At 52.4% G+C, this 13,141-nt stretch overlaps 1 protein-coding gene across 1 annotated transcript in view; it reads left to right on the top strand.

Moving 5' to 3' along the window:
• The window catches only part of LOC121432917 (potassium channel subfamily K member 3), a 36,471-nt gene extending 31,855 nt beyond the window's left edge, over window positions 1-4,616 (top strand). Inside the window, exon 2 of the mRNA XM_041631102.1 lies at window positions 1,267-4,616. Within this exon, the coding sequence (XP_041487036.1) occupies window positions 1,267-2,213 (947 nt within the window). The 3' untranslated portion in view covers window positions 2,214-4,616. The remainder of the gene's footprint in view (window positions 1-1,266) is intronic.
• The last annotated feature ends 8,525 nt before the right edge of the window (window positions 4,617-13,141 follow it).

Below are 13,141 nucleotides of genomic sequence, written 5' to 3'. Positions count from 1 at the left end.
TTCATTTTCAAATAAAGAGACACGATCAAAGAGAGAAAGTCATTTGTTCAAGGTCACAAGGCCACGACTAATAAGGCCAGAACTTGTGCCCAGAGTTTCTGGTTCTCATCCAAGGTCCTCCCTACCCCACCTCCCCCAGGTAGCCAGGAAGATTTTGCTGCCTCTCAAACTCTCACTCTCCTGCCTCAGCCTCACACACGCTGAGGTTACAGGCATGCACCATTACACACAGTTCGGGGCAGAATTTTTGGTAGTCATTTGATGATCAGCTCAGGGGGGCAGAGTACAGGCTCAGACACGGAGGACAGACACAGAAGAGGAGAGGGCTACTCCTGAGGAACACTCAGGACTCCTGCCTTGCCAAGGGTGATGCACCACCCTCATGTGGACAGAACCTACTTTTGGACCAAGTCCCTTGGGAAGACCCCAGTCTCAGGCGGGTGGAAAACCTGGAGTACTTACTAATTCAGCTGTGGCAAGGGAGGGCCCTGCTAGGCCAGCTGCCCAGGGAAGTTGCAAGTTCCCAGTGGCCTTCACCCCGCCCCACCCTACCCCGCCCCACCCTGCCCCAATAAGCTTTGGCTGCAGCAGGGAAACCGTCAAGAAGCAAGAAAACATTCATGCCTCGATTTCCCTCTCCCCACAGTGAATCATCATGTCAGAAGCCATTCCATCCAACCACCTCCCCTCACAGCCATGGACACTGAGGCCCCCAGAGGGCAGGGAGTATGGCAAAGCCCTCAACAGCCTGGCTTCCGTTCCCATATATCAGCTGCCCATGAAAAACTTCCCAGCAAGCACCAGCAGAAGTTTTCAAGAAAGCAGATTCAAGTTCAAACTTGGATTGCAAAACTTCCCAACAGTGTGGCCTGGAAAAAGTCGCTGAGTTCTCTTGGCTGTCTGGGATTATCATCTGAGCATTTCCAATGATACAATGAGTTTGTCACCCAAAGCAACAGGACATGAATGTGCCCATGTGTTGAAAGGCAGACTCAGTAGCCAGCTGTGGTGGCAGACATGGAGGTACATGCCTGTAACCCTAGCACTTGGAATGCAGAGACAGGTAGACCGATATGAGTTCAAAGCCAGCCAGATCTACATATTCAGAGACCCAGGTTAGCCATGGCTCCCTATCTAGCAAAAAATTACGTGAGGTGGGGAGGTAGATCGAGAACCTGCAAGGCGAGGAGTGGAGAGGGCAGGCAGAGGAGGAAGGACCCCGACCAGGTCAGCCCCACAGTGTGTGCTTTCTCTCCTCTCTCACAGGCTATGGCCACGCAGCGCCCAGCACAGATGGTGGCAAGGTGTTCTGCATGTTCTACGCGCTGCTGGGGATACCGCTCACACTTGTCATGTTCCAGAGCCTAGGTGAGCGCATCAATACCTTGGTGAGGTACCTGCTGCATCGTGCCAAGAGGGGGCTGGGCATGCGGCACGCCGAGGTGTCCATGGCCAACATGGTGCTCATCGGCTTCGTGTCGTGCATCAGCACGCTTTGCATTGGCGCCGCTGCCTTCTCCTACTACGAGCGCTGGACCTTCTTCCAGGCCTATTACTACTGCTTCATTACGCTCACCACCATCGGCTTCGGCGACTATGTGGCGCTGCAGAAGGACCAGGCACTGCAGACGCAGCCACAGTATGTGGCCTTCAGCTTCGTGTACATCCTCACGGGCCTCACGGTCATCGGCGCCTTCCTCAACCTTGTGGTGCTGCGATTCATGACCATGAATGCCGAGGACGAGAAGCGTGACGCGGAGCACCGTGCCCTGCTCACGCACAACGGCCAGGCGGGTGGCCTGGGTGGCCTGAGCTGCCTGAGCGGTAGCCTGAGCGACAGCGTGCGTCCCCGCGACCCAGTCATGTGCCCAGCAGCCGCGGGCAGCATGGGCGTGGGCGTGGGTGGCAGTGGCTTCCGCAATGTCTATGCTGAGGTGCTGCACTTCCAGTCCATGTGCTCATGCCTGTGGTACAAGAGCCGGGAGAAGCTGCAGTACTCCATCCCTATGATCATCCCGCGGGACCTCTCCACGTCCGACACATGCGTGGAGCACAGCCACTCGTCGCCTGGAGGCGGTGGCCGCTACAGCGACACGCCCTCACACCCTTGCCTGTGCAGCGGGACGCAGCGCTCGGCCATCAGCTCGGTGTCCACGGGCCTGCATAGCCTGGCTACCTTCCGTGGCCTCATGAAGCGCAGGAGCTCGGTGTGAACCACAGCCAGGCCTGGAGCACCTGTGAGCCAGCGGGGTGGGGGTCCTGCTGCAGAAGCCGCAGGAGTTGACCGGGAGGCCTCCCCCAAAAGACGCCTTTGGGCCCCGTGGGAAGTCCCCAGTCCACCACTACCACCTCTATTCTTCCCCAGCCCCTAATCTCCAACTGTGCGGGCTTGAACCAGCCAACAGGAGGTCGGGCTCTGAGGACCCCTGGAGCCCCTTTCCGAGCCCAACGAATTCCGAGAAATGTGAAACTTGGGAGGTGGGGAAGGCAGCCACTGGGAATCTTTCAGAAATCTGAGAAGCTCCCCAGTCCTCAGAGGCTCTGCTGGATCCCAGAACCCTTACCTCCCAAGGGGACTTCTGTTCTCGGTTTTTTGTTTTTTGTTTTCTGGTTTTGTTTTCTTCTTCTTCTTCTTCTTCTTCTTCTTCTTCTTCTTCTTCTTCTTCTTCTTCTTCTTTTCAATCTCTACTTATACCTCCCCTGGGCTCTCCAAAGCCCACAGTGTCTTTGTCCAGGTCACCCCCACTCAGTCCCACCTTGCTCTCTCATCCCCAGCCATGTCTCCCAGCCTTCCACTACCTTCTGTGTCTTTTTTTTTTTTTTTTTGCATGGCTATGCAGTTATGGAAGAAAAAAAAAAAGGAAATCCCAGCAGTCTCTAAAGCTAGTCCCCAGGGAGCAGGACAGGAAAAAGAAAAATGGTGGGCCACAGGAGTTAGAGCCAAGTAAGTGCAGAAACTGTGGCTTTCAATTCTACAAGGTGGCCACATTCATAGGTGAGCTATCTGGAGTCTGATGCTGTGCTCGGGGCTCCTGGGAGACTCCAGCCTTCAGGACTGCCCTTGGAATGGGAAACACAGACTCCCGCTTGCTGTCTGTCCCTGGCTGCTGTTGCTGCTGCTCACCTCCTCTTCCATTTATAGTGATTTTTAGCACCGGAAACCTGTCCACCTACTCATTCACGTGAGTGTACTAACACTCTGGTTAGGTCACCTGGGCAATTCTTATGGCCATTTTTTTCAGAAGAGGAAAACAGGTAAAAATTACTTGCCCGGGGTGATGCAAGTCTTGAAGGGGAACGAGAACCTGCAGACTTGTTCCCAGCCCAAGTGCTCTTCTTTCTGGCCCAGCCTGCTCTCAGAAGCAAAGCCCCTGCAGGCAACACCCTGGCCTTGTGTAGGCAGCTGGGGCTTAAACTAGAAATCTAAAACCCTAGTCAGAGCCCCCTGCCATGGCTCTGCCTCTGCTATTCTTAGCCCAGAGACTGCGGCTCTAAGTGGACCCTTGTCTCTGTAGCAAGCAAGGAAGTCCTTGGGACCCAGGTAAGCAGGACTGAGTCTCATGGACTAAAAGCCAGGAGTTGACACTCTGAGAGTCCAGGGATTGGGCAGAGCAGCCCAGACAGCTGGCAGGTATAACCTGGGACATTATCCCTGGACCAGAAGCCAGGGTGGGTACCTGCATCCTAAGTTGCTAGAGTAAGGCTTCCACTATAGCCAGGAACACCCCTCTGGGGGAGAGAAGGCATAGAACCTGGTATACCCTCTACCTCCTCCATCTGCGACCCAGGTGGAGGGTGGCAGACTGTTGGCTTGCTACTGGGGACAAGCTGGAAGAGGGCAGTGTCCAGGACAACAGAAGGGTATGTGTGGGGCTGTGGGTATGGCTCAGAGGTAAAGCACTTTCTTAGTGTGCTTGAGGCCCTGAGTCTGATCCCCGGCACTAGGAAAAGGGGGACCCCCCCTTCAGCAGCCTTCACTCACTGTTCCCAAGCCCAGCTCCTTATTGCTAGTAAGGCCAGCCTGACCACTTGGGGAGCTAGAGAGAGAGCCCCACCATGTCCTCCAGGCCCTGGAGACCCCTAGGTGGAAGGACTGTGACTTGTGTGTATCCCGTGTCCATGTGGAAGAGCTGGCCCATGTGCCAAGACGAGTGGGACCCAGGAGCTGGAGAGGTGCTGTCTGTGTTTATGTTGGGCCAGAGGCGGCACTTGCTGCCCCTGTCCTGTGTGTGACCCTGCCCTCGAGGGGTCAAGTCCCGTCAGATCCGAGGGAGCCACAACCAAAGTTACAGAGAGAGTGGGGAAGGCAGCGAGTGGCCCTAGGGGTCTGAGCATGGGGGACTGCTTGTCTCCTATAGGGTCTTGCCTAGGGAACTAGAAGGCCACTGTCACTTCCTGTCTCACCCCCTCCCACTGCAGACAGCCTTTCTGCTTCCCCAATGCCTTATGCCTGGGCACACTGCCACAGAATATGCAATATGTGTGGGTGACATGCCCCACACCCACCTGGGCAGCCCCTGAGTCCCCAGGCTGTGGCTGCCCTGGCCCCCCTCAGCAGCTCCTGCCCATCTGTCTTCACACTGAGATTGGCGCCTAATAAATGCTGTCCATGGAGACCAGGCTCTGGTTCCCGCTCCTCTGTCATTGGTCACCGTAACTGATGCCCTCACCCTGCCCCACCAGTGCCTACAAACACGGCTAGAGAATTTCCCTCGGGCTGATCAGGCTGCTTAGGGAGCCTTGTGTAGAAACCCGGGAGTCAAGCCTGGCTTCCCTCGGTAAATAATTTCTCAGAAGATCCGCATCTTTTCAATTTCATCCTGGAATAGACCATGAGAACAGGACCTTAGAAATGACTGGATCCTGTCCTCCCGCTGTGCATAAGTAAATTGAGGCCAACGAGGGCGTAGCACGTGCCCTGGGTCACCTCACCTGGCCTAAAGAGTCAAACAGGACGAAACCCAGCTTCTCTTTTAGCTGAGGCCCCTTCCCCCAATGACCTGACAGACACACACATATTGATTATCTCTTTCAAAAGGGGAACATCACAAGTCATTGTCTTTAGGGTATTTTTTTTTTCAGCATCTAGAGGAACACCTCAGGCTTGGGAACGGACCTTAGAGCCCGAGACAGATGTGTAGGAAGCATTTGGTGCCAGCACCTGAATCACTAGCCAATGGCTTCCAGGCTTCCCTGAGCATGAGCCATAGTAATACGTTCGGCACCACGATCTCTCGGCACAGCATGACTCATAACCACCCCCCTACATTCAATATGTGCATAGCCATTCCTTGCATAAATGCCAGCCGTGATCCACTCAGTTGAATCGCTTTACCCACCCATAGCTTGCTGTCTTCAGATTGACGCGCACTAGAGGACAACGGCCTGGGGCCGGGCACATGCTTCCCTCATCTCCCCTTCTACCTACTTAGACCTACTGAAGAGACACGGGGACATATTTGTGGGGAGGTTTTGGGTTCGAAGAAAAAAGGAGGAAAACCTGTGACCTCTCCAGGATACAGCCAGCCTCCCTATGATGCAACCCTGGCCATCCCACGGTTTTAGGACAGGCTCATGGGTAATCGGCTGCTCTCAGGGTGGGCACAGCAGAACCCTGGCTCACCCACTCCTAAAACCTGATTCATTACAATCAGGGCTCAAAGGCCTCCAGCTCCTGCCTCTCTTAGCTCTAGGAAATGCAGCGTCAGCAGAGGTGGGTCTTTCTGGAGGTCAGCGGTGGCCGGCACAAGGTCACTTGTACTTTCTTACGCAGTGCTTTCAGGACACAAACATGACGGCTCTTGCCCTGCTTTCAACATCATCTGGGCAAAGCTACCACAAACAGATGTGGCAGGGATTCCCAGAGGGGATCCGCGCCCCAGCCCCACCCACTGCTCTCCAGAGCACAGCACTACTACAGGATCTCCATGTTTAGACACTGCCAGGCCCATCCTCCTTACCTGTGAGGCTAGCTTAACTGGAAACACACACACACACACACACACACACAAGGAAACAGAAGTTGCAAACCTGCCCTGGAGACAGAGTGGGAACAAATGTCCTAAGCTCCAGCGTGGTGATTTGGGTGAGCATCAGTGGGAATAAGCTTCCTGGGAGCCAAGAGAAAAATAGGGGTGCAATGACAGCTCCTCTCTAAGCATGCAGCAGGTGACTCATAGCAAAGGTGCCTAGCAGGGTGACTCACATCTGTAATCTGCACTGAAGGAAGCTAAGGCAGGGAGATTGACATGAGTTTGGGGTCAGTGTGCCTGTAGCCTGTCTCAGAACACCAGAGGGAAGATTAGGGCGGGCCATGGTCAAATGAATGTTACAGAAGGCTGCACACGGCACCCTTTGTTGGAACTCCACAAAATTCTTAATGCAGTAAAGGTCCTGGGAAGTCCTGCAGCAAAAACACGGCTTATTTTTAGGTAAGCCAGTGCCACACAAACTCATTCCACACCAGATCCTGTTTGCCTGGCACTTCTTTACAGCCCAGATTCTCCAGGGCACTTTGGGACCTGCTCATCTGTCACAATATCACTGACAGAGAAGTAGGTCTGATCCTTTCCTCTCGTCCCCCACTCTATTCTAAAGGACATTCAGGGGCTGTGAATGTTGCTCAGTTGGTAGCGTGCTTGCCTAGCATGCACAAAGCCCTGTGTTTGCTCCCCCTGCACCGCACAACAGTGGCAGCACGTGCCTATAATCCAGCACTTGAGAGGTGAAGGCAGGATGATCAGGAGTACAAAGTCACCCTTGGCTACATAGTGAGTTTAAGTCCAACCTGCGATTCATAAGATCCTCAATGAATGAAGGAATAAACAAAAAAAGTAAATTTAAGGTTAAATAATTTATAACTGAGAGCTGTAACAATGTGATATCTACAAGTTCATCATGTATTAAGTCAGAAAAGGCTCAGAGCATCACACTGGTCCAAAACCAGGCAATGAATTGGTAGCACCACTGAGCCTGGGAGCCAGGATAAGTGACTGCGTGGATGAAGCATGTGTCCTCACTCCTCCTATTGGACACTGCCTGGCAGTGGCCACTGTCTTCAGAAAAGCTTTGGCCATTGAGGAGTACGAGACCAAGGCTCCCTCTCTGCCCCACCTCACAAAGCCCAGTCTCAGGTGGACTCAGTGGCCACCTGTGATGCTGCAACATCAGCCCTCTAGCTGCCCCTTCCCTCCTTGCCAACAGATATGGAGAAATGTATGTGTGCGCGTTGTGTGTGTGTATGGGTCCCAAGATCAGAGGGCCAGCTCTTAACTTTCAGAGGAAAGGAACTGGGTTCATGGTAAAGAAATGATAGGTTCAAGGTCATGAAGCAAGATGATGGTACAGCCAGGGTTAGTTGCCACAGATCCTAACTTGTGTTCACATACACAAACACTCGCATCCATGTACACACACACTCACATGCACCACACATACTCACATGCTCTCACAAGTACACACATAAACACACACACATATAAACGTACACTCACACCCATGCATACACTCACAGGCCCACACATATGTACACACACACACACACATACACCTAGGACCCTTGTTCCTCTGCTACTGACTGGAGCAAAGTGCTAATCCAGGAGCTGAGTCACTTGGATGCTGGAAATTTACATTGCATCTGGACAAACTAGGAGACTCACATCCCCTTGCTTCCCAGCTGCATCGAGGACTCATCGGGGGGCGATTGTGATGACACTGGTCTCTTTGATTCCCTCTCACCAGTGACATTTACATTGACAGCATTTGACCACAACGAATTAACACTCTTATCAGGAAGACTATGGTCTTGCCATGTGACCAAGGTCACAGAACTCGGTGTCAGAGCACTGAACAGAGCCTTAAGGATCCCTCAGTGGCAGCTGTGCTGGGCCAGGACAGCAATCAGGTCCTGAGAGGTCTGAGACAGCCAGCACCCTATTGCTTACAGCTTCTCAGAGGGCTGGACAGGTCCCAGGCTTAGGGAGGATCCAAGTGGACACAGTTCCAAAGTCATTGGTAAACAGGGACAGAGAGTAAAGGACTCTTCACCCACTTTACCCTGTGCCCTGGACTTTGGACCAAGGTCAGCAGAATGTCCAGTCAACAACCCCTGCCCTCAGCAGGAGGGGACAAAGACTCTGCCTTTGACCCAGGTCACCTCTATGTATCTTCGTCTGCCGTAGTTCTTGTTCCCAGGAAAAGGGTACTTGTGACCCGGTCATCCGCAGCCATGGAATGTTGTGGTCTCACTACAGGATCAGACGGGAGTCCTAGGAGGCCTGAGATCTTGAACTCTCCAGCATCAGGCTGTAAAGACACCGTGAAGGTTAAACCCTGAAGAGCAAGCAGGACTGCCCCCTGGCAGGGGGTCTGTCAGGCTCTGCAACCCTTTGGCCTCGCTCTGGATCTCACCCCTCTTTAAGTGAAGAATAATCTCCTGCCTTAAGATGAGGAACAATGAAGCTCTAGGCATTTGCCTGCTGGGAGCCCTGTAGAGATGTCCTTCTGGTCCTTCCCAAAAGAGGTCCCAGAGGTTGGAGGATGTGCCCTCTCCAGTCTGGAACTGAGCTCAGCCCTCCCACTGCACCACAGCCAGCTTTGCCACTCAGCCCCTCCCCAGGCAAGAATCTGGCAAATGTTGGTTCAGCCCACAGGACCCCATGCTTTGGATGATCTCTCTCTCTCTCTCTCTCTCTCTCTCTCTCTCTCTCTCTCTCTCTCACACACACACACACACACACACACACACACACACACACACACTACGTGGCAGCTCCAAGGACCAACATTCCTTCCTTCCATTGATCAAAGAACTGATTTGAGGCTATCACTGCAGGGCAGATGGTGTCATCCAAATAAGTCAAGAGGGCCCTCCAGGTCTTCTCAGGTTAAATACCCAGGTGTTTTGCTCCCTTTCCTGTAAATGGACATCTGGATACCCCACCTTCTCAAGGACAGCTTCAGTGTTTCTCTGGCCCAGGAGCTTGATTGCTATGTAGACATTCACGTAGACCCAGCCACACAGAGGTAGTACCCATTCCCTTCTCCACTCTGCATGCCATTCCCCTAGGAACACAAGCCAAGCATTCATTGACTTTCAGACAGCTGCCTCCTTAAGTTCACAATCCACCAAGACCTCACTGGAGTTTGTCATGAGAGCCATTGAGTCAGCAATGGCTACCAAAAGCAAGAGGTAGCCTGTCACCTTCTGCCTGATGACAGAGTGCTGACATTTCTTAGACGCTCATCCTTCCCCAAACCCAAGCCTTGGGACTTAGCTGACCCTAGTGATCTCAACCAACATCAGGTTCTGTCTCAGTTTGGGGCTCTTCAGGGATGGCTTCAGAGGGACTACTGGGAAAGGCTTTCTTCCCATAAAGGCATCAGAGGAGTGTAAATGTCCCTATACTTTGACTAGATAGGCCTATGTAACCATCAGAACCATCGTATGACATTGTAGACCCAATGAAGAAGGTAGACGGAGAAACCCAGGAGCCTATAACTGGTGGAGCTCTTGTCATGGGAAATGGAAGGTAATGGACCCAGATGGGGTTTCTGCTACTGCTACTGAAAACCCCATGGCTCTCAGACCCCTGAAAGGAGATATACAGTCTAAACCCGGAGGGCCACAAGGAAGAAGACACAGGGTTGGCTGGATGCTTTGTTCACCTTCCCTTCAGAGGCTAGCCCTAGGCTAGGTCGCACCTCTTATTCCTGACTCTTGAAAGACATTGAGGGACAGTCACAAAGATTTGTGGCCACTCTCGGGGGGAAAAGAGACCCCCAGTCCAATCTAGTCCAATTGGAAACTTCCATCAGATCCACTCAACACTGGTATTTTCCCTGCTCCCAGGACAGAACAAACCTCAGGCTCGGGCAAGGAACTTAGGCATGGAAGAGATGCGCTCTCCTCCACTCCCTCCGTCTATTTCTGGCTGTTCCACAGCCAGCTGGGAAGAATGACAAAAGAGACAGTGGAACCCTCTCTGAGGCCAGGATGCGGGTGCCAGCACTCACTGGGGTCCAGAGTCCTATCAGGAGCCTCTCCTAGCCCTTTCCATGGGGAGGCAAACTCATTTTCCCAAAGTGCTGCCCCTGAAGAGCCCCCATTGCCTCCTATGGCCCTCAAAGGGGGAGGACCCCTAAGCCAGTCCTCTGCCATCTTTCATTGTGCGGTCATCACACAGGATACTCACGTATTCTGACCATGCCAGATAGTGCCCATGAGACACTGCTACTCCTGCCTGTCCCCGTTCTACCCACCCCATCACAGAAATAGAGGAGGAGGAGCAGGCTGTTGTCAAGGATAGCCCCCAGAGAAGAGATGCTCTCTCCTTGCAGGGTCTTTGAATGAGTCCTACTGCCCCCTATGACTGAGTTACATCCTCAGGTCTTCAACCCACAGCCTCAGCCATCCTTTCTTCCATCTTCCTCCTTCCTGCTAGTTGTCTGGACCAGAGAGTCTAGAGAATACCTCTTTGACCTTGGGTGTGTGTTCTGTTGGCAGATTCTTGGGTGAGGGAAAACATTGGTGTGTGTCACACACCTTTGGGGCCAGTTTCTCCTGAGCTGGGACTGACTTATGGCTCCGTACTACATCAGTATGAGACTGTACACTTAGGCCATACTGGCATCCCAGGCCTTCTGTGATGTTCCAGGGTCAAAGCCCTGTCCCACATCACACTGATTCCTCCCCTCCCCCAGCCCCACATCTCCCCCTGATTTGATAATGCAGCCTTCAGGGCCATTATTCAAGCCTTTGATGAAAATATCAAAGAGGACAGGACAAGATAACAGGTCCTTAATGCCAGATGACATTTTTTCCAGCATGTTCTTTGTGAACTGTTGCTGGCCCAGCTCCTCACCTCTTCCCTTTTTGTATACTCTAAAACAGTCTGCTTAATCAAAGCTGGCAGGTGGCTGGGCTCCAGTCACGTTCGCCACTCGCTGGTCCCTGGGAGGTCACAACCTGGCTTGGGGACTTGAACTTTCTGAAAACAGCAGATTGTGGATGCAGCTCAGTTAGTAGAGTGTTTGCCTCCGATGCACAAAACCCTGAGTTTGATCCCCAACACGGCAAAAAAAAAAAAGATAAAAATAAAAAAAAATAAAAGGCACGATGAGCTCATGCCTGTAATCCTGGCACTTGGAGGATCACAAGGCCATCAAGAGTTCAAAGTCATAAAGTCATCCTCAGCTACCTAGCAAATTTGAGGTCAGCCTAAGCAACATAAGACCCTGTCTCAAAAAAAGAAGAGATCCAAAGAAAGTAAAGGAAGAAAAGAAAAAGGAAATATCTCCCTCGTCCTGCTCAGCATCCCCCAGTCTCTGTGCAACCATCATCTTCCCCAGACTGCTTCATGTCAATCAGCTGGATCAAGCCCCCACCCCATCCCGACTCCTGAGCTATGCGCAGCCTTTCCCAGCTCAGACTCAGCTCCTTGCAGAAGCAACTTATCTGTTCTTGAGTGGAGGCCACAGAGGGCCCTTCTTGAAGCTTGGGGTTGGAACTGCCCCAGGAAACTTGATGTCAGGGGGTCTAGGATGTGTGGGAAGCTGTATTCAGGACTTGCATAGGGAGGCTGGGCTAGGAGCAGGGTAGAAATCCCCCATCTCTCCTGCAGAAGAGGGTGTGATTAGCTCTATCCTAAGGGCACAAGGGAACTCAGCAAGGTCACCTCACTTGCCCAAGGTCGCCCAGCTGGTAAGGATCAGAACTAGGTCTCCAACCCATTATTGTTATTAGCTCTGAGGCATAAAAGAAAGAGACGAAAGTCAAGGGGATTTGGGAAGGGAAAGGAGCCCTTCACCTCTGAGTTTGGTTGATGAGTCTCTGTAGTAGAGAGTCAAGAGTTCCAGTGCAGGGCTGGGAAGGCTCAGCAGGTAAAGGCCCTGCACACAGTCCCGGCCTGAGTTTGATTCTGGCGTCCCACAAGGTGACAGAAGAGAAGGACTCCCGTGAGTTCGCCTCTGACCGTGCCCTGCACTTACACACACGTACAAAACAAATGAATCAACATTTTATAAAGGATTTCATCACAATGAACAATTCCTGTGAAGGTTGCCTACACCGAAACAATTTCCTCTGTACAGGGAACTGTTGCAAATGAGACTGTTTTAAACCAAAACAATGAGCCCCACTTAAGACCTAAGTATATAGAACCTCTTTGAGGATGGCCTGTCTCCTTTCCCGGAAGCAAACCTGCAATTTCCTGGAACTCTCCCAAGGACTCGCTGTGCAAACCTTGTGACCCGTGGCTTTACTTTGTCAGACTGCAGCCCCAGCCTAGGCACTCAAGGAACTCAGCATGATCTCGTTCACCAGAAAGGACAGGAGGGCATTTAACAACCCTTCCAGAGGTCACTTGAGAGAATCGTAGGCATGGCTACTGTTCAGACCTTTAGGCACAGCTCTACTGAGAAGCCCGCGCCCATGCTTGGGCGTGTCAATCCTCCCGAGTGGCTCTTTTAGTAACCTCCGTGCTTAAATCCCTGTTTAAAGTCATTTCCCAATAAACTCTAACTCTGTTGCACACTGGCTCCCCTGAAATTCTTTTCTGAGGCAGAGTCAAGAATCCTGGTTTGGGGGACACACCTTTAATCCCAGCACTCAGTAGGCAGAGGCAGTTGGATCTCTGTGAGTTCATGCCCAACTTGGTCTACAGAGTGAGTTCTAAGGCATCCAGGGCTACACAGAGAAACCCTGCCTTTAAAAAAGAAAAGAAGAGTCCTTCACCCAAGTGGAGGTCTGAAAAGAACTTGGCAGAGCCCAGAAGAGGAGGCTGGCTCATCAGGTCAGAGTTTCTACAACCAAATCTGGCGACCGGAGTTCCATCTCCAGGACCCACATGGAAGAGGGCGAGAACCAAATATACAGATTGTCTTCTGACCTCCCAACACAGACTGTGAAACACAAATGCACACACAGTAATTAGTACAGTGTGATTTAAGAACCCCTTGGGCTGCTGAGGGCTGCAGTGTATCTCTGGCACCGCCCCAACGGCACTGGCACACCTACCACATGAGCCGTTCTCTGGCTTTTTTGCCTTCTCAGGTTTGTCCCACCCACACCCCAGGCACTAGTGACCCTAGGACAGGGCAGCAACCTCAGAAAGAGGTGAGCCTGACCCAGGATGGAGTGGCG

The sequence above is a fragment of the Microtus oregoni genome, unplaced genomic scaffold (genome assembly GCF_018167655.1).
Source record: "Microtus oregoni isolate MIOR12 unplaced genomic scaffold, Mior012 000036F_ref0000092, whole genome shotgun sequence".
In the NCBI taxonomy this organism is placed as follows: Eukaryota; Metazoa; Chordata; class Mammalia; order Rodentia; family Cricetidae; genus Microtus; species Microtus oregoni.
Note: the sequence above shows the minus strand (reverse complement) of the source record. Positions and strands in the feature narration are given on the sequence as shown.